This window comes from Fusarium oxysporum, chromosome 7, assembly GCF_000149955.1.
Source record: "Fusarium oxysporum f. sp. lycopersici 4287 chromosome 7, whole genome shotgun sequence".
Classification (NCBI taxonomy): Eukaryota; Fungi; Ascomycota; class Sordariomycetes; order Hypocreales; family Nectriaceae; genus Fusarium; species Fusarium oxysporum.
Window position 1 is genome coordinate 2223640 of NC_030992.1, and position 22901 is coordinate 2246540.

At 49.5% G+C, this 22901-nt stretch overlaps 9 protein-coding genes across 9 annotated transcripts; 5 read left to right on the forward strand and 4 right to left on the reverse strand.

Moving 5' to 3' along the window:
* Positions 1–140: 140 nt before the first annotated feature.
* On the reverse strand, positions 141–4407 carry FOXG_05410 (uncharacterized protein). Its single transcript, XM_018383688.1, has 2 exons — positions 3993–4407; positions 141–3944 (listed from the first exon to the last, which is right to left on the reverse strand). The coding sequence occupies exons 1-2, from the start codon at positions 4132–4134 to the stop codon at positions 3400–3402; spliced, it is 687 nt and encodes a 228-aa protein (XP_018240675.1). The 5' UTR covers positions 4135–4407; the 3' UTR covers positions 141–3399.
* A 65-nt stretch (positions 4408–4472) lies between these two features.
* FOXG_05411 (DNA excision repair protein ERCC-8) lies at positions 4473–6181 on the forward strand. Its single transcript, XM_018383689.1, has one exon. It carries the CDS (start codon positions 4629–4631, stop codon positions 6069–6071), a length of 1443 nt encoding a protein of 480 aa, XP_018240676.1. The 5' UTR covers positions 4473–4628; the 3' UTR covers positions 6072–6181.
* On the reverse strand, positions 4479–7243 carry FOXG_05412 (autophagy protein 5). The gene is made up of 2 exons (XM_018383690.1): positions 6841–7243; positions 4479–6724 (listed from the first exon to the last, which is right to left on the reverse strand). The coding sequence occupies exons 1-2, from the start codon at positions 7147–7149 to the stop codon at positions 6266–6268; spliced, it is 768 nt and encodes a 255-aa protein (XP_018240677.1). The 5' UTR covers positions 7150–7243; the 3' UTR covers positions 4479–6265.
* An 877-nt stretch (positions 7244–8120) lies between these two features.
* Positions 8121–9611, forward strand: FOXG_05413 (uncharacterized protein). Its single transcript, XM_018383691.1, has 2 exons — positions 8121–8832; positions 8898–9611. Exons 1-2 carry the CDS (start codon positions 8560–8562, stop codon positions 9132–9134), a joined length of 510 nt encoding a protein of 169 aa, XP_018240678.1. The 5' UTR covers positions 8121–8559; the 3' UTR covers positions 9135–9611.
* Positions 9612–10475: 864 nt separating this feature from the next.
* FOXG_05414 (uncharacterized protein) lies at positions 10476–12464 on the forward strand. Its single transcript, XM_018383692.1, has 2 exons — positions 10476–12128; positions 12201–12464. The coding sequence occupies exons 1-2, from the start codon at positions 11041–11043 to the stop codon at positions 12358–12360; spliced, it is 1248 nt and encodes a 415-aa protein (XP_018240679.1). The 5' UTR covers positions 10476–11040; the 3' UTR covers positions 12361–12464.
* Positions 12465–13075: 611 nt separating this feature from the next.
* Positions 13076–15419, reverse strand: FOXG_05415 (uncharacterized protein). Its single transcript, XM_018383693.1, has 2 exons — positions 15384–15419; positions 13076–15311 (listed from the first exon to the last, which is right to left on the reverse strand). The coding sequence occupies exon 2, from the start codon at positions 13942–13944 to the stop codon at positions 13417–13419; it is 528 nt and encodes a 175-aa protein (XP_018240680.1). The 5' UTR covers positions 13945–15311; positions 15384–15419; the 3' UTR covers positions 13076–13416.
* A 247-nt stretch (positions 15420–15666) lies between these two features.
* On the reverse strand, positions 15667–16384 carry FOXG_05416 (uncharacterized protein). Its single transcript, XM_018383694.1, has one exon. It carries the CDS (start codon positions 16238–16240, stop codon positions 15671–15673), a length of 570 nt encoding a protein of 189 aa, XP_018240681.1. The 5' UTR covers positions 16241–16384; the 3' UTR covers positions 15667–15670.
* Positions 16385–18825: 2441 nt separating this feature from the next.
* Positions 18826–19499, forward strand: FOXG_05417 (uncharacterized protein; the record flags this gene model as incomplete). Its single annotated transcript, XM_018383695.1, has 2 exons — positions 18826–18845; positions 19010–19499. 2 exons carry the CDS (start codon positions 18826–18828, stop codon positions 19497–19499), a joined length of 510 nt encoding a protein of 169 aa, XP_018240682.1.
* An 88-nt stretch (positions 19500–19587) lies between these two features.
* FOXG_05418 (uncharacterized protein) lies at positions 19588–20576 on the forward strand (the record flags this gene model as incomplete). Its single annotated transcript, XM_018383696.1, has 2 exons — positions 19588–19984; positions 20080–20576. The coding sequence occupies 2 exons, from the start codon at positions 19588–19590 to the stop codon at positions 20574–20576; spliced, it is 894 nt and encodes a 297-aa protein (XP_018240683.1).
* Positions 20577–22901: the final 2325 nt, after the last annotated feature.

The following is a 22901-nucleotide window of genomic DNA, read 5'->3' on the forward strand; positions in this document are numbered from 1 at the left end:
ATTTGGCTCGTTTATACTATACCAGTTAAACGAAACAAACCTCTGGTGAGACGACGAACTTCCATTATGATCATCCATCAGATCCATCTGTTTGGGTATGGCAACAGCAATCCCAGTTCTTGAGTAGCATTGATCATACCTAGCAATTCATTAACGGTCTACAAGAAATTGGTGCACCATACTACAAGCGCTGAAACATCAATGGCTGAAATACCCTTGCCTAGATCCCAATATCTGACCTGCGGAACGTGCTTACAAGTTCACTGCCCTAAACAATATGCAGGATGTTCACCAATGACAAGCATATCATTTTAATCCTAGGGCTGAGTTGCTTCCTATACAATCCAACGATGTTTCCTTATCGTGTGACAACATGCAACCGGAGCTCCAAATCATGGTTGAGATGGAACTCATAATCCGAAAGCGTATCTCCTTGCTAGGGACTCTCACCTGGAATCTAGTATCAATACTTGGATAAGGACAAAACCATGTCTCAGAGTCAAATAAGACGAACCATGCCACTATAATAGACGGGTGCTATCAGTCCAGGTACCCGACGCCACGCTTACGGAAGGGGACTGATAACTGGGACGCGGATCCTAATCGCCATCTGCACTCTGCACTCTGGCTATTCGATACTTCACATGCTCCACGATCAACTGGCAAGCATATGTATCATCATCCGCACCATGTTACTGCAAGTCACGAGAGACAATTTACACACCGATGCGGGGAAAGTATATTGTTGGCACCAGTCACAAAAGTTGCAGAGCGGGGGTTTGAAAATGCAGTGACGGCTTATTGATGTAGGAGTTCGAAGTACAGTACAGTATGTATCGAGTTGTTGTGATCAGCAACCACATGACCCTGAGATAATGCCCAACACGTGCAAAACTGATGCCAGTAGAGGCGCAATAGCGCGGGATGAGAGATTGATATCAGGCCACCTAAAAGGGTCCGAGCGGTGGACCAAGGTCAAGACTGTTTTATCAACCAAAACAAATCAACACACGGGGTTTGACGCTCGCAGCTGAATCCTGATGTCCATACTTCATGAGCAGATTTCGCAATGATACGCTTCAGTGTGTGCCTCTCTGTGTGCTCGTGTTCAACAACGAGACAGAGTAAGATGAGATGCCATATCGGTCCACACAGACCACGCGACGACGTAGCCAGGCCAAGGTTGCAGGTCCAGATTGATCGTATGCGACCTTGCTTCGGCCGCCTTCTGTTTCCTGCCATTTAACTCGTCACAGCTATACGAAGTCCTGGCGATGATACCTGTACCACCCATTTCAGTGTCTGGAGCATGCTGAGCGAACAGCTACAGCAGTGTTCATGGTATGGCTTATACATACATGGTCAAGGATCTCGGGTGAGGTCGCGTGGCGCGCCAGCAGCCCACAACGCGGCTGTTTTCACCATTTCTGGCTATGTCGCTGAACCTAGTGCCACGAACCGAGATTGAAGAGACCCTGATGATATGATAGCGATAGCACTCCTAGGCACTCTGTCGCAAGCCGTTCGCGTGATTCGAAACCATAGTGAAAGGGACGTTCTGCTGATGACCTCTAGATGATTGGTGTTTATCGTGTTGATGGGATGAGGCTTGCTAGCTGATACACGCAGTGCACGCACCAGTTCCAGTTCCAGTTCCAGAGTCCTTAGCATCCAATACACAAGGAAAGAAAAACTTTATGTCGATCATGAGCTGGAGGGGTTGGAAAGTATAATAACTCTTGAGGATCTTGGCCCAGAAGCTTTGCCGGGCGCACGAGCGCAAAATGAGCCGGTCTTTTGTTCACAACAATGTATATCATCATATCGAGATTAAGAAACATCATGGTCTCGCGAAACCTTTTCGGAGATAACCTAGGCAACTAGACTCGGCCTCGACAGCCCTATGATATCGCTACTTTGAGGTCAATGCTACATCATCATCGTCAAGCGTTGAAGTCGCTGACAAAAGGTCCGTGCTAGGCACTCTGAAAGCTGAGGCTTGCTTCGTTCCATGGACCGTTCTTGGCTGAGACGGAAGTAAATTGCCTCTTTTTGTTTCACGTTCAGGATCAAGATGACCTGTTTTTTTTTTTTTTTTTTTGTCTTATGAGTTCAAGAGTTAATTTGACTGTGCTATGTACAACGACTGCGGCCGTTGAGCACAAGAACAACGTCACAAAGATGTCGTTGGCAGTCGGTCCTTTTGCTCCATCGATTTCAATTGGCGTTTGTGACCGGAGGTTAGGAAACCATCGGTGACGATGAACTGCTGGTACATGTGTCGAATTTCACGACAGGGGTACTTTGTTCAGTAGTGTGAACCGATCGACGATATGTCTTGATAAGATTGACTGACTTCCATTTTCTGAAACGGAATTTAGTTGTTGGGGGGCCAGTTCTGCCAGTGTGATGACTGCCAAGCTGTTCCACCGGGCTTCAGGCTGAACTGTAGGTCTGGGGATGAGCCGATGGATTCAGCATCTGGCAGATCTGGTATGAGAAAGGCAGCTTCATGAATAGGCAGCAGTTAAAAAAAACAGGAAGTTACAATCGCGTCACCCAAGAATCCGGTTCATCCCAGCAAGCCCAGTCAAGCTGGAACACGATTATGATTCGTGTATCTCGTAACTGACAGAGCTAGACTACCTTATTGTTACTGGGAAGCTCGAACCTGCAAGGCAAAGGTCGAAATACCGAATCTACTCCTGATATCTATTTCTCTTAGGGGTTTCGCACCTGTCCTGGTCTGGGTGGCATAGTTGCGTGACAGTTGTGATTAAAGATTTCCTAATGTCACCCATGCGTCGTCTCGTACTTCAGGGCCATTTTGCCTCTTCGAACAAGGTCCCTTTGCACAAGTCGGTTCCTCGGCGCGAAGATGCGACTCGGCCGTATGATGATCCTGTTCGTGAATGCTCATCGCCTTCCCGATATGAGCTGTTGACGTTATCTTGTGTAACCAAACCAATGCTACCTGCCCATGCCGCCATAGTTACGCAGCTATAGGTAATAAGGGACGTTGATAGGCCAGCCACATGTTTCGTGTCTTTGGCTGACAATTGACGTGAGGTATATGTCAGCTGTTGGTATAAGCAAGTATGAATACGCTATGTTTATTCCACCACTGAGATTAAGTGATTGCAGAGTGCACGACTTTCGATTCATGCGCCAGAGTTTTGGTATAATCCAAGCTTCAAGCTCAGACTTGTAAAGCCCATCCATATATGCCAGTTGTCTGGCGCAACAGGTGATACTATCTGAAAATGGGTTCCCTGGCGGGGTTTGACGTCCGGGCAAGCTCCTCCGTTGCGAGAGCTTGGACAGATATAGCATGTAAATGATGGTCCACGCCGCCCCCTCAAGCTGTACAGTCTTTCAATGCTGGAGAATTCCCCCGTGTCATTCAACGTCACTTTCGGCAATCTTTCTGCGCTTAGGACGTCCCCGCAAGGAGATGTCGTGATGCCCAACGAGCCGGGTCCCATCTTGGACTGGCTCGGATGCATCAACAGGACCGTCATCTGCACCCTCAGTGAAGACTAGGTCGCCTCGTCGACCAAGGACCTCCTTGCCAGCTTCCTCTAAGAGGATACCAAACGCCAAGAGAGCTGTCTCATCCATGCTCCGTTCAGTAATGTTTCGGCTCTCCAGAGGTTGGCGCTCGCGGTTTCTGACGCTGTAGAAAGCACTGGTGTAAGCGTGAATGGCTTTGAGGAGGTCACTGTCTGGCAGGACACTCTGTCCCCCACAGGGAAGATCATGTTCATGAGCGTAGTAGATATCGTGCTCCAAGTAACGCACGGGTGCATCTTTCCGCCTGAATAGAATTTCGTCAGGAGCTAAAGGGATATCCTTTGTGGAGTATCTGATTGCCTTTGGGTGACGAGGTGTATACTGTAACTCTTCCGGTTCCGTTGCGGGACCTTGGTCATGTGAGACTTTGCCTGGTTTATGTGAGCTTCAAATCGGACGATCAGAAGAGGGGAAAATACCTGCTACAGCATCATAGACAGTTGCATGTCTGCGTTTTGATCCCTTACTAGGATTCTGCTCGGTAGCCACAGGATCTCGGTTGGAGGAGACGTCACTTTGATACAAAGGTGCTATACGTGAATTGTTCTTTGAGATGTCCATGATGTGCAATGAAAAGCTAGGTTGGAGGTTGATGTTTGATCTGTTGCTCTCTACTGTTTCAGGGTGAAAAAAAAATCGTGATTCTCAGACACTCGAGATGTGGGCGCAGAAGCATTGTTTGTTGCGCAATGTTGAGGATGTTTGAGTGAGGCGAATTAGAAGATCAGAGTGGAATGGATAATGAGTCTGAAAGGCTAGGTAGGCAATTTGGTGCTTGTTGTCAATGTTAAGTTGAGGCTGATGAAGATGGAAAGTTTGGGTAGTCAATTGTGGGGTAGCTGTAGAGATAGGGTAGGTACCTACCTAGTGAGTGGTCCCTTAAAGTTCAACAAGCACGCCTTGCAGCTGACATCACCACCAGCTCCAGGCTGAAGCCACATTCCATAGGCTGCGAGATTGCGAGATTACTGCCGTTGTTCACTGCTTTGCATTGTTTTGGTTTATACTTCAACTTTAATATTGTCTTTAAATTGTCATCGTCCTGGCACAGATGAATGCAGTCCAACCTTCTCGCTCGTGAAACGGGCGATCTCCGCCATGAAGACTTTACTCGGTCCATCACTTCTGAACTCCTACGTTCTTTTGTGCCGGCTCCTCAGCACCGCTTCAATGGTGAGAGAACGGCCAAGCATGGCCCTACAGATGTAGGCGAGCGTGTGCACAGTATAAGAGCGCATGGCGCAGGCGTTAATACGCTCGCCCTTGAGAAGTTCGATGGACGTATCCTCCTCTCTGGGGGAGCAGAAGGAGGCATCAAGGTCTGGAATTTGGAAGACGCTGGAAACCCCAACAAGTTGCACACTTTTCGCCCCTTGAGCAGCATCGCCAGGTCTACGAGAGAAGAGTCTTCTCCCGGGCATAGTCACGGTGTCACTCATGTTGCCTTTTATCCTTTCGATCCGGATGCTTTTCTTTCAAGTTCTTACGACAAGAAGCTGAAGCTATGGGCGACTCAGCGTTGCACTCTATCGGCCACCTTCGACCTGAACGCAACTATTTACTCCCACTCCACCAGCCCTGTAGCAGATCATCTTATTGTGGCGTGTGCCACGCAGAACCCAGCAGTTCGGCTGGTAGATTTGAAATCAGGGTCCGCTGTACAAGCTCTTGTAGCACATGGCGGTCCTGTTTTGTCAACTGCATGGAGTCCGCGCCACGAGCATATTCTTGTCAGTGGCCACGCAGATGGGAAAGTCAGGATATGGGATATTCGTCGTTCTGGTGGTGTTGTGGCGCTGCTCGACCAGGAAGATTCACTGGGCATCGTTCACAAAATGAAGCATCTCAGTGCCGCAGGGATGGATTCCAGTCAGATCCCACACTTTCGTACCTCGGCACAGGCGCACGACGATGCAGTGAATGGCTTACAATGGACTGACGATGGACAATACATCATCTCAGCTGGTCTCGACCGTCGCATTCGTGTTTGGGACGCTGCCACGGGGGCCAATACTCTCGCCAGTTTTGGCTCTCTTATTCAGAACCAACACGCGAAGACAGCAAGTATTTTGGTTTCTCCGGCGCATCTCACAAGTGGTAATAATCTTCTCTTCTGGCCAAATGATCAGGAAATTCTTATCCTCGATCTTCATGATGGCCATATTGTGACACGGCTCCGGAGCCCTGGCGTAACGAACCCTATAGGGCCACGAGGGGGCGAGATGGGAAGAAACAGAATCACGAGTATAGTTTGGCGCGCATCAGGGGGGACGGGACGCCCAGTTGGTCCTATTATGGGCGGCAGCAACTCCGTTGGAGCCGTATATAGCTCCCACATGGATGGGCAAATTCGAGCTTGGGCACCCCAAATACCTGGGCCTGAGGATGTCGCCGAGGAAGAAGAGATGCATGAAGAGGAGGAGGCTAAACAGAAGAAGAGAAAGGCTGTCGACGATGCATATAGAAGTCTTATGGGCAAGAAGATCACCTTTACGTAGTGTAGTTATCATGTCCGAGCCTGGCCTGTATGTGTCAGTAAATTTGCAAGTGTTCATAAAATTGGATCAAAGACGTAGTCTAATATGTCGCAATGACGGTTCTGGAAGCCAGTGATTTACGCTGCAGAGCCAGTGATAAGGGCAGTCCCTAACGCCATCCATATGCCCTATTCGCTAAAGGAGCCCAGTATCCATCACAGCACAATAACAACCAGGCATATCCATCCGTCGGGGTATGAGGCTTCCCGCATCAGCTCCTCTAAGGGTGCATCAAATGGTACCCCAGCTCCGTGCATTACCACCTTCGCGAGAATAGGATCACGGCTGCTTGGGAACAGCCCTGGCAACATCTCTTTGAGAGCCTGGCCCAGGATTTTAGGTCGGCGGTCTGAACTTGTCGCTGGAACAAGAGATTGGATGACTTTGAAGGTGGCCTGCTCGGAAGACGCTGGTGACGACGAGTCCGAGGCGGTGGTAGGGATGTAGATGCGAATGGGAACATGTTTGAGTGCTGTTGGTGCGTTGAGCAGATGGCTATTGATACGGTTGAAGGATGCTTGGTCATTGTCTATGACAGCGTTCCAAAGCTGGGTGGTGTTGTCTTTTGACATTTTCATGATTTGGTTTGCATTGCCATTGCGGATGAAGTCAGCCTAAGCGAGTCAGCTCTGCGCTGTTGTAAGATAAGCAATTCCAGATCTCCGATGCGAATATACACACCGAGAACAGATATCTAGCTGCAGGCTCTCATGTAGCATATAACACTCACCTCTTTTACGCAGTTGAGAAAAGTATCCGCAATATCCCAACCTACTCCATCATTCACGGTCAACCTCCACGGCAGGCGGGGTTGATACAGGTCTACCAGCAATCCCACAGCCAGGTTCCTCAACTGTACATCTTCAAAGTGGAAGCTGGAGCAGGGCGAGTTGAAGAAAGTCGACAGTCTCGGGATGAGAAGAGCCAGGTAGCTGAAACGCGGAATACTAGTGATGAAAGGCGTAGTCGGTGAGGCGGGATGGGTTATGTGCAGCGGAATCCGGGCGTTCCATAAAGCTTGTGTGATGGAAGAGGACATTATGATGAGGGCATGGTGAGGAAAGCGAGATGTTGTGAGGCTCGGTGAAAGTGTCAGTTTGGTGAGTCAAATCATAATACCTGGCGAGTCTGCGATGTTCGGTGCCAATGTGTAGGGTAGGACTCGCTCATGTGATTATTAAGCTGGCGACTTACAATGATACCTTTCAGTCACGTTGAATTGTAAATAACCTACGAATAGGTGAAAAATTATGGCAAACGGTCAATGGCGACATCATTTCCAAATAGAAACGGCTTGCGAGTTCAGTAGTTTGTATAATCTCAAGTTTAAAGCCTTTGTGATTGTTCTAGCTAAAGCAATTTTGAGTGGCACAAGCAAGCATATGGCTGATGGTTAAATCGCGAATGGTTTCGTCGCCCAGGTTGAACAAAGTAAAACCTACTATGCAGTTTCGGTTCATGAGATATCCAGCTGTTCATTAAGGTATGGGAGACAACAAGCGCAGCCCATGTATCCTGTTTCAGTGTCGCTTTATTACACAGGTTGGTTGTTAGCACCCTGATTTCATTGTAGGTAGCAATGCCCAATCATGCTAGAAAATTACAAGCCTCATATCTGTCGTCACCTCGTCATGAACGACGAAGCATTCGAAACGTCGGAGTACAGAAAACAGGCTTATGGTTCTGTTCAAACAGCGTCACATCATATACAGCTTGTTCAGCTATGGTAAGTCAAAGCGCTACCGATCAGCAACAAACTTTTGATAGTTATGATCGTTTCGTCAGCCTAGAGGTTGCATGAGGTTAAAAAACGTCAAGGTTCTACTAAATTACCAAATTCTGGTTTATTCATGAGGTCGTCACGAAATAAGAGCCTTGGACGATGCAAGCGGCTCAAGGGTAGCCTTCTTGGCGTGATGCGTGGCACAATTGGCGGCATCTCGGCACCTGAAGCTATGATTTCTTCCAAGACTCAGAAGCTCAGTAATTGTCCAGTCGAAAAAAAAAAAAAAAAGGCCTTGGCCTGCGACATCATTTTTGTTTCAGAACAGAGAAGGGGTCCTTGTCGGGCTGCGATACAAGGTGAGGACTGTCGAATGGCAGATGTTCACGCTCACCACACCTTAGCTGAAGCCTGGTCCGCATGACCTCATCTGGCAACTCGTTGTGCTGGTGACCTGTTATGAGCCACGGTAGACGTGTCAGAGAGCTTCAGGGCCAAGACAACGGTCTCAAACAGGCTTCATTGGATTTTTTTTGTTGAGGGAGGGCGTCATCGTCATGTGGTAGAGAGACCCGTGAGTTGTATTGCTAGATAGTATCTAGATAAATAACGAGCCTCGTCCCAAGGCTGTTGCTTGTAAGGAGAAGACAGATAGAATATCAGAAACCTCAACTTCCATCAGAGGATTACAACCCTACTACATCAAACCTCTCCTGCAAAGTAGCCATGGCTCTCGATCGTATCGTCAGCTTGATTCTGCGTGCTGCAGAGCTGGTATTTGCAGCCATCGTTGCAGGCGTCAATGGCGAATACCTGCACAATGCCCGCGGCGCAAGCTCATGGCAGCTCGGCCGATTCATCTACACTGAAGTCGTTGCCGCGCTGGGAATACTGTTCTCTCTGCTGCTCCTCATTCCATTCTCGAGCACTTTTGTTCACTGGCCTCTGGACATCTTCATGTCCATCAACTGGTGGATCGTCTTTGGTCTACTCGTCGATGTAAGTCACAGCCTTGTTTGACACTCTACTCTCGGTAGTTGTACATGCACTAACGGCACTCAAAGCTCATTGGAAACTCTTGCGGCCGTGTATTTGACTGGGACAACGTGCATCCCGTTCACGGAGATCAGTGTGGGAAGACCAAGGCCGTGATCGCCTTTAGCTTCCTCTCGGCACTTCTCTGGCTTGTTTCGGCTCTCGTAGGCTTCTTCTGGGTGCGCCGACGCGAGCGTACCGTTGCCCGTGCTGAGGCGGCTCACCATAACCGCCGCCGGGGCCCCTGGTTCCGCAGCCGTGTCTAAGAGCAGATGCAGTCAGGCGTGAAGCACTCCAGCTCCGCTGAAGAACCTTTGGGAGGGTCACTGGTTACTAGTGAGGGAGAGGAAGATCTCAGTTGGCGATTTGTTGGCCTTGGCGACATGATTGGATTGCGTGGAACATTCCGAAATGCCGTGTCGGGTGGGAACAAATACGTGAGATGGGTGGATGATTTCCTTGTTTTTCTTTTTTGTTGTCGTTTGAGTTGGAACTTGGCGTTGGACAAGGCAAAGCAAGCAACGTGAAGCTGAGCGGATCTGGATACCCTCTGATACGATTGACGGTCACAACAAGTCCTTACTGTGCTTACTCATTTACTGAAATTAATTAATGTGTACTTTGCTACTATTTTTGTCTCGCCTATCGATCAACGTGGGTACATTTAGTACTGTATGAGATTTGAAACTTGTAATAGTTGGATCCTCTTGATGTATTTCAACGTCATTTGTACGAATGCAAAGAATATTTCAAATATGAAACAATGGGGAACAGTGTCATGATCGGCAACTCAAAATGGACAATGGAATCTGATTTGAAGTCCCTGATGTCTGTTATCCATATTGTACACGCAGCACAGTATACAGCACCCATACCGTACAGTCCGTGAAATGTGTGAGATTTGGTCACAAGCCTCTTCTTACCCGTTTGATCTTCCTCTGACCTGATTATCATGCAGGAGACGTGCCTAACCGCGTCAACTGTCCGTCTTGTTTCCATGATCATCGAGATCTACGACCAGAATAACCCCAGTCCCGTCCTCCGGTACGAGGTTGACTGCAAGCCTGAACACACTCCTATCGGAAAACTGGCGAACAGGAACAAAAGCCACCATGGCATGCATCCGCATAACAGAGCTTTCTTAGTCTGCGCGACTCAGGGCTGAAATATTCCCGTCACTGTGGGACCTCGTGATCCTGGTCTTAGCCGTGTTACAGAGGTTCTAGAGCGGCCATGGCCAGGAGAGAGCTCTTGGCCCAGCGGATTCAAGGCCTGGAGAGGCACCAATGTTGTCATAAGTCGATTTCTTTGTCTCGTTGGACCGGAAAAACGGCCTTTCTCTTGGCGTCATTTTGCTTGCCTTGGTGGCTAGTGGACCTGCTGCCAACTTTGAGCCTGTGAGCGCGGGGTAGCTTGGTTTGAGAGCTGGGGGTGGCCTGTCTGGACAAAAAGCATAGAGCTCGCTTCCACTGTGAACTGCACTAAGAATGTCGCAAGATCTCGCCGTTTTCTGTCACCTTCCGGGGTAGCTGACGCCACGCATCACAGCCATGATACACGCCACAGGCTCTAGCTTTGCATCATCTTTTTGTAGATCTCACTTTCAAGCCACGGAGCCTTTTCGTCATTCCCTTTCACATCCCGTCTCCTGCTCCACAGCATCAGCTTGGCGCATTGGAAGAGCAAGAAATCCGATGTTCGATGCTTGTTACGTTTGTTGATTTCTTCCTTTGGTGCTTCTGCCCTACGAGTCGTCAACGTCATATCTCGCGTGGCATGACGCTAGATTGTCCCTGCAACAAGCCTTCACCAATCGTCGCCAAGCTCAGGGCTAGACTTCTCCAAAGATCGGGGTAAATGCTATGACGCAAAGTGAGGTCGGTGGTGGGGTGAAGTGAGAGAGGAGAGAGGAGAGAGGCCGAGATCTGAGGATCGAAAGATTTTGGGCCTGCCAGGTTTGCTGAGGATGGCATCGAGATTGAGGCTCCCGGGATGACAATCTTCAACTATATAACATCCACGATATCTCTCCTCGGAACTGTCTTTCCTTCTCATCATCAAACAACAACAGCATTCAAAGATACCCAAAGCATCTTCACTTTAACTCAACTCCCACACACCATCTTTAAGATACCCAAACACTTCAGAACAATAACTTAAACTACATTCATCATGTCTGGTCTCATCAACAAGGTCAAGGACGCTATCCACTCCGACAAGGACAAGTCCCACGAGCAGCCTACTGGAACTCACGGACCTCACTCTTCTCGAGCTGCCAACGCTGCTGACCCTCGAATTGATTCTGACCGCGATCACCGCGCCAACCCCGGCACCACAACCGGCCACCACACCACAACCGGAGGTCTTGGCTCTACTGGAGCCACCGGCACTCACTCTTCAGGACTCCCCGAGGGTTCTGTTGGACCTCACTCTTCTCGAGCTGCCAATGCCGCTGACCCCCGCGTTGACTCCGATCTTGACAGCTCGCGCCGAACCGGTGCCACCGGGTCTCACGGCCTGAGTGGAACTACTGGCACAACTGGTGGTTTGACCGGAGGCTCTACTGGAGCCACCGGCACTCACTCTTCTGGACTCCCCGAGGGTTCTGTTGGACCTCACTCTTCTCGAGCTGCCAATGCCGCTGACCCCCGCGTTGACTCCGATCTTGACAGCTCGCGCCGAACCGGTGCCACCGGGTCTCACGGCCTGAGTGGAACTACTGGCACAACTGGTGGTTTGACCGGAGGCTCTAACTACTCCGAGAACATGCCTGGCCACACAACCGGCGGTCTTGGCCACACTGGCGGCATGGGACGATCTGAGAACCTTCCTGAGGGTTCTGTTGGACCTCACTCTTCCCGAGTTGCCAACGCTGCCGACCCTCGTGTTGACTCCGACCTTGACAGCTCTCGCCGTACTGGAGGCATTGGCGCTACTGGTGGCATGGGCGGCAACACCTATGACCACACTACTACTGGCACTTCAGGCTTCTCAAGCCATGGTGCTGGTGCTCACGGCCCCACTGGCACCCACACCTCCGGTTTGGGCGGAACTGGCTCCACCGGTACATACGGTTCTACCGGTACCGGTACTGGTGCTGGCCTCGGCGGTGCTGGCTCCGGTTACGGCACCGGCCCCGGTCCTGCTCCTAACACTGCGGGACCTCACAAGTCCGATGCTTTGAACAAGGCTGACCCTCGCGTCGACTCCGACCTTGACGGAAGCAAGACCGTGGGCAAGGAGAAGACTTTCCAGCAGTCGTAAGTCTTTCCAGCGGCCTGCCCCGGTATCTCGTGCAACGACACTTTTTTGACACCAATTTTCTCCAATAGCAACAACAACTTCGCCGGCCGGGATCCCACCGATGCCACTCAGGTTCCTCCTTCTGTTCTGCAGAAGCATGTTCCCACTGAGATCGCTCATGATGATCCTCATAGCGACCACAGCCGACGACACAGCAGCACTCACCAGGAGACTCACCGGGGTCTGTAGAAATGGAATTGAGGGCTTAATGATGATTTATGGATATGTATAGCAGCATTTCTTTAATGAATGTTAATGAATTATCTTGTCAAAATATGACCGTGTAACTTGCATGACCTTGAGTGATGTATTCGGATTAAGACGTGATTACAATTAGCTATGGACTGACTTACTGATATGAATAATCGGACAAGTGCATGAAGAGTGTTTTGTAACGTTGAACTATGGGAAAGAGTAGCTAATTTGTAGCAATCAAAGCACTGGAGGTGTGAAAAGGATCCTCTATGGCTTGGAAAGTATCAGTGAAACTGTTAAATATAAATTCACATTGATTTAAATATACTCACTACGCAAGAAAATCTTGAATGATCTCCTTTTCTTGACCGACAATTGATCAAAACAATATTGTCTCATTAGCGTTTGCTTCCTCCCAGATGCTAGGATTGTTTTGTGATTTTCCTAGTGATATTTCAAAGTACGACTACTCAAGATCTATCAGCACAGACGTCCAGATTCTTACCGAGAGACTCATTCTAATATAGATGCCATCTGAAATCGCAATAGCTACAACTAGCGCACCAATTGGATTTGTTCTGCCGTCGCTGGGTTGCATCCCACGCCATGCGGTGCCTGGATTATGGTTGTGCCTGCGATGGAGAAGGACCATAGAGTATAAATAGGTCAGGAAGACGGAGTGATTTCACAAGATGGCATCTATATGTGTACACTCTCTCTGGAAGGTTAGTCCAACTTGATGAAACCATTAAACATTTTAATGAGCTTCTCTGGCTATGGAATTCAACAATTTCGAGTCATGGTGAGAATCGGAGCCCGAGAAACTTGATTGTGCAATATTCTTGCTATCAAAGTTGTGCGCATATCCCAAAAACATTACCATTCCCCATATTATACTTAGCTTAGCTTCTTGAGCATTTCAAGCTCCTATGCCTCCAAATACAACTTGTCGTCGCCCATAAATCATCCTCAATATCCCTGAATGAAGTACCAAATTCGATACCATGCTATTTGACATGATTCACAGCACATGCATCAGGGTCTTTCTTCTTATTCCAGGCGGAGATTACATCTGACCAAGTCTTCTCTTTGGCTTATGCAATACTGCGGGCAAACTCGGAAAGAGGTACAAAGGTATGTTCGGGGTGTGTGCCTTTGAACTGGCGAGATCTGAAGCCATCGAGACGATGAGCCATTGCCTAGTTGACACTGGGGGCGAGAGTGTGACCTTGTGTATGAGTACTGCTTGAGGTTGGTGAAGATATCGGGCCAAGAACGATCAAAAGTCTCTTCCTGGAAGAACCATGCCTCGAGAAATGCGTTGCCTTTTTTCTTGAGCTGGTTACTCACAGCAGAAGCGATGTTTTGCATAGTAGAAGGGTGCAGCTTGAAGTTGCGCTTGAAATCCAAGTTATCGATGACAAAGACCTTGGACCAGTCAATGTCGATACGAAGGTGACGCACTTTCTTGGCCACTAAGTGGATTAAATTGACGGGAACTGACAGGTCAACGCCCTTCAGCTTTTCGCCAAGAATGTCGGAGCCTTTGACATGGTTTCCGAGCTCTGAAAGGTTCATGGCATTGATTGCACGAAGGGTTGCGAGAGACTTGATGCCATCTGCATCAATGCTGTTGCGGGTGACTACATCAAAGATATGGTCAAGAGGGACGATCAAGTCCACGAAAGGAACAGGTCGAGCACCATCGCGAATGGCGAACCTGAAATGCGTATGCGGTTGACGGAACTTGCCGACCGTGATGTGATATCGAGACGCACAATGAGGCCGGCGAACGGTCCGGCGCCAAGGCGTGCGATAGTACCAGCGTGGAAGCCGGGGAGAAGCTGGCCATCAATACTGAGGAGAAGATGGAACCAACCAGTAGACTGAACTTTCATGTCGAAGGTGGTTTCGTTGCTTTTATTCTCAGTCAACTAACCGACATCGAGTCCATGCAGGGCAGGGCCGCGAGGCTTTTCGACGAAGGGTTGTTGCATGATCACAGCATGATCACGGCTCGTGCAGACATACGTCGCTTGCGGCTAGTCTGGGGAACATGGATTTGTTGGTGTGCGCCTTTGACATTTACACAATCTCAGCTACGACCTCTGCTTTGGTCATAATGTAACTATCTTGAGAGCGGAATATCTTGAAGCTCGGTCGATGAAAGTGCTCCAAGAGATCATCTCTCATGATTGCCGCGAGACGCGCAGTTTTGATAGCAGGGTCCTCGGGAGGAGGAGGGGACGGAGGAGGATAGTGATACATCGGCATCATCGGCAACATCGCGAAAGGATGACGAGCGTCAAAGCTTGGGATAGAGGGAGAAGAAGTGAAGTTGTTTGTAGTGAGGAGAGAAGAGGTGATGTGATTGTAGTAATGCGCAGGGAAAACTTGCGATGTGAAGTTGGGTGCAAAAGCAAGCGGTGGTGATGCGCGGGTGAGGAGAAGAGAAGAGAAGAGAAGAGAAGAGAAGGCAAGAGGAACGCGGTTTTAAGCAACACAGTGCTCAGGCAACGATGAATAAAAATTGGAGAGTAAACAATAGCAAGAGGGGGAATGGATCACTGGAAGGTGTGAGAATGCTGAAGGCTTCGGTGGTTGACACTGTCGGGCAGCTGGCGGCGGCAGCTGGCAGTTGTGAAAAGAAAATCTGGCCGTTAACCCGTGAGGGCCCCTCCAGAGGAGGGTGCAACTGACGACCGGCGATGAACTCTCATATATTACGCCCGAATGTATGCCCCTTCCCATTAGAAGCTTTATCGTGACAGGGCATCCCCAGGCGTTTTGGGCGTGCCTGGGGTGCTGGGGGTGCTGCGTTGCTTTGGTGAAGCCATTCGAAAACTGTGTCTCTCCTTCGTCCAGTTTGAGCATCTGTTGTACTGCATGCGGGCAACATGAGTAGAATGGTTGAGAATGGTGCATGTTTGGTTCGGATACAGCAGCTGCTCAGTTTATTCTGTCAGAAAAAAAGAACTTGAAGACGAGAGAAAGCAATACCGCTGTAAAGCACATACAGGGTTTTCGTTCAAATTTGACAAAAGAAAAAGATGTGACCTTGCAGTAGGTAGGATCAGACGTGCGATCTTTCAGTTCAGGGTGGAGTAAAAACATGATAAAAGATTTATGATATAACTGTCCTAAAGTGATCCTAATGGTGTCCTAAGACTACCCTAAGAGCATCATAAGTTTATAGCGTTTAGAAGAGCTTATGATGAAGTTTGTTTTAATTAGGATAATCTCCATTCTTAATACATTGGGTACACCATATTCTAAGGTACCATTCTATTCAACCATCTGCCCCCTACCAGTTGCCCTCATCAGCACTACCATTACCACCGGCCTGATCCTGATCCTCACTCTCCACATCCTCCTTGACATCTTGACCCTTCTTGACCTTGCGAAGCCCTCGCATAGCATCGCGGAAGTGCTTGCGCATGGCATCCTTGTGCTTATCAGTCTTTGCAAAGGCCTCCTCACGATCGGCACTGTTCTTCTTGACCCGCTTGGAGCCAGAGAAGTCAACACGTGGAGGGTTCAGAACATCTTGCTGGATGCCATTGTCAGCAGTGACTGGTTCGGAAGCAGATATCGAAATCTGGTCCTCCTCTGCGCGGGGGCAGTTGCGAGTCGCATGAGATGCTCCATCGCACCGAACACACTTAGGCTGAAATCTGCAGTCGGTGGCAAGGTGACCAGGCTGACAGCAGTTCTGGCACATCAGGTACCAGCGGCAGTGGTCCTTGAGATTAATGACTGCTTTGCGTTCCTCGAGGTAACCAACGAGGTGGTTCAGCAGCCAAGTGACGAGGGTTTTCTTGCCAGGACCAATCACGATGGTACCAAGACGAGCACGAGAAAGAGCGACCGCCATACGGTGGGAATCAGTGATAAAACCCTTCTTTAACAGTGCATACCCAGTCGAGGATGATGATGTTTGCTTCGTGGCTAGGTGAGTTGTCGATAGTTCGGACTTCAACCAGAGTCTTGGGGACTTCGGCCTCAGTCAACTCCAGCAGCAAGAGATCATACATTCGTCTCTGAGCTTTGTATGGAGTCAGGATGAGAATTGACGCGCGCCTGGAGAAGTCACAAGCTTCGACGATCCCTGCAGCTTGATAGAGTTGGACAATGAGCTGCACCGCGAAGTTGGCGTCGGCGGGGTTCGAGAAACTGTTGCCACTCTTGGTCTCTTCAGAATTGTCGGGTCGACTCAACAATGTCGCTGAGAGGCAGTCCCAGCGTGTGAACTTCTTCTGCACCCAATCGTGGAACTTCCTGCTGGCTTCACAATGTGTTCAGTGAACCACAGTCATGTTTTCACCATAGAACATGGTTTGAGCCTACGAGACGGCGTTGATGCGTGCGTGCTAGAATTCTGCCGCCATTTTCCATACGATAGAAAAGGCTGATCTGCCTCTGGTAGGAGAAGACAGCCTTGAAGTCACGCTGCTCAACAGTGAGTCCGATAGGCGGGAACTGCTGAGTATCGCTGATGTAGACGGAGAACGCAGATTGCCATTGAGCCTGGAGGACAAGCGATAGATTCTCAGTCAGGCGAGCAGCTTCATCCACGACGATCAGTTGTGGGACGAATTCGGTATGCTGAGCAAACTCAACCAGAGCAACTGTGGTCCCGACCACAATGTCAACTTGTGATACTGCATACTCCATCAGTCTGTGGAACCCAGCTTGATGCTTAACGCGGTTCACAGCGAAGGCATCGGGGTCTTTCTTCTTCTCGTTCCAGGCTACGATGACACCTGACCAAGTTCGCTTATCGGCTTTTGCGATGCCACGGGCAAACTCAGAGAGATGTGAAGATATGCATAGGATGGTTATCTTCAAATTGGCGAGATCTGAAGGCATCGTGATAGCGAGCCGTTGCCATGGCGATATTGGAGGCGACAGAATGACCCTGGGTCTGGGTAACAACAGATTCCGCGTCGGTTACACGTTGGATATTGCCGAACTCTCGTTTCCATGGCCATTGTTCTCCATGTTGGGCGGGTGGTTGGCGGGCCTACAATGGCCACTGGAGTCTGACAGTGATGTCAACTAGTGAGGATGCGAACTCGCCCTGGTGTTTGATACGGTTGGCGGTCAAAGTATCAGTGTCTTCTTGTGACATTGCCAGAGCCTGAGCTACGTGCGATCATGAATAGGTATACGACTTGTCAGAGAACATTGACAAGCAGGATGAATAGTATATGTATGTATATAATATGCTCCGAAAGTTGCTAAGGTGAAGTCAGATGGAGGCGGAAGCCTTGGATTATATACTAAGAATGTTTCCTCTTTGCGTACCTTTGTGTTTGTAGGGAAGTTTGTTGCTTGCTTATTACTCTGCCATGATATCGCAAACTGATACTTTTGATGGTCATCGGGGCATTAGGACGAGATGATCTGTGTGAACACTGGTTAGAAACAAACAAAGCCCTGTTCCAGCGCTGATGATATCCTACGTTACCCAAAGGAGGGAAGAGTTTAGGGCAAGAAGTCAAACGATTGGAAAAATCTTATGAAGAGTTTAGGTAAAGAAGTCAGCATTTGCAAAAGGCTTATGAAGAGTTTAGGATGTGGTTGCATAAGGTGCCTAAACCATGTTTGTTGGGGTGAAAGTGTTGGCTAAGATATTTATGAGTCACAATAGAAGTGAAGCTGGCAAGCACTGGCAAACAACATACACAAATGAGCTTTGCCAGATACTGATATAGAGTGATATTGTAGGTCCTGTCATAATCCCCCGAAAATCCACGGTGCTTTTCAGATGAGCAATAAAGCTGACAGCTGCCAACACTGACCTATAGTTATACCAACAGCCCTCAAAAACAATTCATACAATCAGTGAAAGCAAAAGATTGTGGGAGGGGAAAATCACAGACTTGACCTTGCCCTTCACCACCTTTTCCTCTTCGCAACTTCAACATCTGTGAGGTGCCAACGCCACTCACTTGTTGACATCGTTCGTCCCATACAATCTTCATTGTTGCCGCCATGTCGGCACGAAGCCCTACCACTATCGCCAATATCATCGGCAGCGATGGTTCTCAGTAGCCTCTGGCTTGTCCTACGGGCTTAGTGGCGGCCGGCCTTCTCCATCTCCACCAAAATACCCAGCATTTTCTTCCCCCGGATTGACTACTGGCCAACGGGGCTTCAAGGCTGTGTTCTCGGGCTGCACTCGTGGATTTGAGACGCTCTGTGTCTGCCGCCGGTATGTCTCGAACAAAAGCAAGCCCGTATCCTTCCACTTGTGTCTAACATAAGCTACTGATCTAGGAATCTCTTCTCAGTCATGGACAACTACCCTCCCTTGACGCTGGTAAAAGATGTGATGTTCACAGAGCTATTTCGGGCCTTCCATACGGGTTTGAACCAACAGACTCACTAAGTGCCATGTGATATTGGGCCGTTGCATTGGGATTAGATTTTCAATTGCTCCTAGTTTGCAGCACCATGCAAGTCCCATTTTCCGCGTGAGCTCTCGGTGAGGCTCCAAGGACATATGATTATGATCTGACGTAGAATTTGGAGTAATTCTCAAAGCCTCCGAAAGTATTTCAAAACAAAGGATCGTGAGTGTCCCTTGGAGTCTAGCATTCTACCATTTGGTCGGTCCTCAATATCTAACGCTCGGTAGAACATCCAAGGCCAAGGAGAAGAGAGCCAAAGCGATCGCCGAGGATGAATCAAAACGAGGCGAATCTTGCAAGAAAGGAGAGCCTGCGTACCTCACTATCACTGTTGTCAAAGGGTCCGCTCTGCGCTTCCAATGGAAAGACGCGAAAGGGTCAATCGGGAGCATTGACAAGGTCACATTCGAGCCTGGTTGGGACGTAGACAGAGCCGAATTCGAAGCCAAACTGGCCTACGACAGTTACTGGGGCTACGAAATGGGACAATACAATCGCCGACTGGTCGTCTACACAGGCCGTCTCATACTCCGAACATCCGCTCAGGCTAAGGCATCTGGACTACCTCTTGCGCACAGCAGCGAGCTTAGTCTCCAAGGCCCCATGGAGAAGCCGTTAATTCGAGAGATAGACGAGGCCACGGCAGCAAAGATTCGTCGCCATCAGAAGATGTTCGCTGAGAGAATGGCCGCTTCAAGAGCTGGACAGTCGTATTAGGTTCTTAAGACTGGGCAGATGCTGGGTTTCAGGCGTCTGAGAAACATGAACATGGGTTGGTTGCTCCTGGGAAATTCACTCGTAGATGATGCTTGGGATGCTGCCCGATTTCGGAGCGCCTGTTACCTTCTTCCTGAACGCCGACTATCGCGAGCGTGTTCCTATAAAGGTTCCTCTCACGGCCAAGCAGATCACACGTATGAATCGTGATGTCGCCTTCGCCCTCCGCCATGGTAAGCGAAAGGCTTCTAATCGTCGCATCTCTATGGCGCAAGAAATTGAAGCAGAGCGCAAGCCGAAGACCTCAGACGAAGACAAGATTGCCTCCCTCCAAGCACCCATCACTGAAAAATGCGATCGTACGTTTGCCAAGCATGCCGCTGAGCCGATGAACCACATCATCAAGATTCCATCTGCTGCTGCTGCTGAGTCTCCTGGCAAGCCCTCATATGTTCAACGAGCCGCCATTGCTAAGGCCGTTGTCCGTGAGCTTCGCCGTCGAGCCGATGAGGATGATCGTGACTTTGCCGAAACTATCGTGCACCTCCTGCCGAGAACTGGGACACTAATGACACCCCAGCCGCCCCGAAGCCTGAGGCCAAGGCCAACGAGTCTGCATGGGACCAGTCTGCACCTCCTGCCGAGACCTGGGATACCAATGACACGCAAATGGCTCAGAAGTCCACTGATGCTCAACAAGTTCTGGACCTTTTCGTTCATGTCCATGGTACGAAGGACTTTACTGTTGGTGGAATCGACGATCCGGCGAATGTGCCAGCCGTGGCCCCTATCACCAAGTACGACAACCCGGCACCAAAGTTCCTGTCTAAGGTTGATCAGTTCGTTAACGTCGAGCCCACTCCCGCTGCCGTAAAGGTTGCGTGGACCGCAGGCCAGAACAAGTTGGTTGACGATGCTGATCATCGAGCATCCCAGGCCCGCCCTGACAATGTGGTTGCTCGCATCTTGCCCTGCAAATGCAGCTTTCGCAGCCTATGGAGCTGCAGCTCATGGGCAGCCTGCTCCACCTCACCAACAGCTTGGTCAATAGAATTATGTCGAGGTGTGACCTCATGATCGCTATCCTCCTCATCAACGCCCTGGTCCTTACTATAACGAGCCGCATCCTCTCGATCGCTATGCTCGTGGCCAGTACCCTGGTTACTGTTATCTCGAGCAGCGCCAGCTCGACCTCTACTTATTCTCGTGGGCGACCTCCCGGAGTCAATCATGGAATGCAGCGTCGTAGCCGCTCTCCCCAGGAGTACCGTAACGGTTACTATGATGACCAAAGTCCTCATAACTACCCTCCACCGCCTCGTCACAATGCTCTAGAGAATGGCGGTCCTAGCAACGACGGTCCTGACAATGGCCCTCATGATCTCCCAGAGTATCCCGAGCCAGAGCTTACTCAAGAGTATGTTTTGAGAGATGTACAAGAGATGTACATGTGGTGCCCAATCGGCTGGTCAACATGCAACAAAGCACACACACTCGACATCCCACGAAAAGCCCATACTCTTCTTGGTCTTCTAGTAGTTTCGAGATACGGCAAACCCCCTTATGAACTGACTGTGGGTGATTGGCAGGGTTTCCTTAACGCGCTTTTCGACAATTGGAACTCCCGCTTTGATCCTCCTCCCAACCCGGAACTTCCTGCCGACCTGAAAAAAAAAACACCTTCATATCGATGTGGGTACGCTCAATCGGGACTATCCTCCTTCAGTTGCAAGGCAACGATCTGGCGATCTTGAAGTGAGTTAATGGCGCAGGAAAGGCGAGAAGGTCTGTCTTGGTTTGTCACTCAACTGCGAGACTGGTTCAGTCGAGTGGGTGTGTTGCAACTAAAATAATGAAGGTATCATTACGTTAAAAATTGCCCCGAGTGCCAAATGGATCGCAAAGATCGCCAGGGCAGTCTCTCGGCGTCTTCGTCTTGCGGGACAGAAGACGAAGAATATACGGACCACTCAGGGGTCTATTGACACAGCGCTTGAGGAAGGTGGTGACAACAAAGCTCAGTAGCTAGAGGGCACTATAGGCCAGGAAGCTTGATGGGTTTGATGAGCAGCCAGCATGAATATCTACCAGCTCACAGCTGCTGAAGTATCCAAGACGCATGTTGACGTTCGTATAATCGATGACTCGCTCAGTCATGAGGCTGACTACGTCTTTGTCGATCTCATTCAAACCACCAATACTGGTTTTATCAGCGAGCCTGAGTAGATGGCCGTGGCAGGCTCTTGCGCCTACATTAGTACTGTCTTCATCGGACCTGAAAAAGATGTTCCCCCTTATCTGGCCCATCCGTCATCTCGTCGAGCACCTCGAGAAACGCGATGCCTTGATTGAACTCACCGACGAGTGTTCAATCATATGTGCCAAGTTTTGACAGCCAGGACACTTCGCAGACAAGTGCATTTTCCAACCCAAGTGTGCGCGATGTGACGCCGCCAACCACTCCACGCGCAGCTGTCCTCAGGCTAAGGAAGATGCTATCTCCGCTTCCGCCAATGAGCCGATTATCGCAGACGATGTGATTATGCGAAATCCTTTCAACCCTCCTGTGGTAGTCTTTCTTAAAGACACCAAGCGTGTTAAGCGGAAGTGCAAATGCCCCATATACGGAATACGAAAATGCGTAACTTATGCCTATTTGCAGGCTACCTTGTCCTTTACGGACGCTCGGATGGCATTGTCTTCCTCCGGCATGAGATACTCGGCAAGGAATATGCCGGCGAGGAAACATCTTCATAACACGGCATAGCAAGCCTGAAGGCCGGATCAAAAGAACAAGTTCTGACCTGGCGCCTAGCAATTCACTTAATAATCCAGGGTCAAGCCTTGGAAAGGGTTCAGTATTTCTGCTAGCAGCGATACAAACCATCGAGAATAGCACCACTTTTGAGGAAATCACAGTACACACGGCCGAGGCACCGCTACACGTCTTGTTTAGTGCTAGATATACGAGGAAGAACCCAGCCAGTCGAACAGGCTTGTCCTGTTCGGTAATACGGCCACTTACTCTCGAGCCTTCTCTTGAATAAGTAAACGGGACAGATCAGATTGGTGATCTGTTCGGCCACGCGCCTTGACGGCAGAACACACTTTGTGCTGGCATCGAAGTGTGTACTCTTCATCTTAACCCCCTCTATCACTGGCACAACCACAGACAACGCGCAGTCAACTGCTCTCACTTTATCATTTTCCTCTTTGTCGTCATCAAAAAACTCTTCTCCGACATCGCTGTGTTCCGATATTACAGAGAGCTTCTGCGACCCTTGAGCTATCACCGCCCTGTGCACTGCCTGCCAGCTGCCAGCACTTGGAACTGCCAGCAACGCCTTGCGACGTAAAGGCTTTTAGCACAGACGGAGCTTAGCCCTAAGGACAATAGAAAGC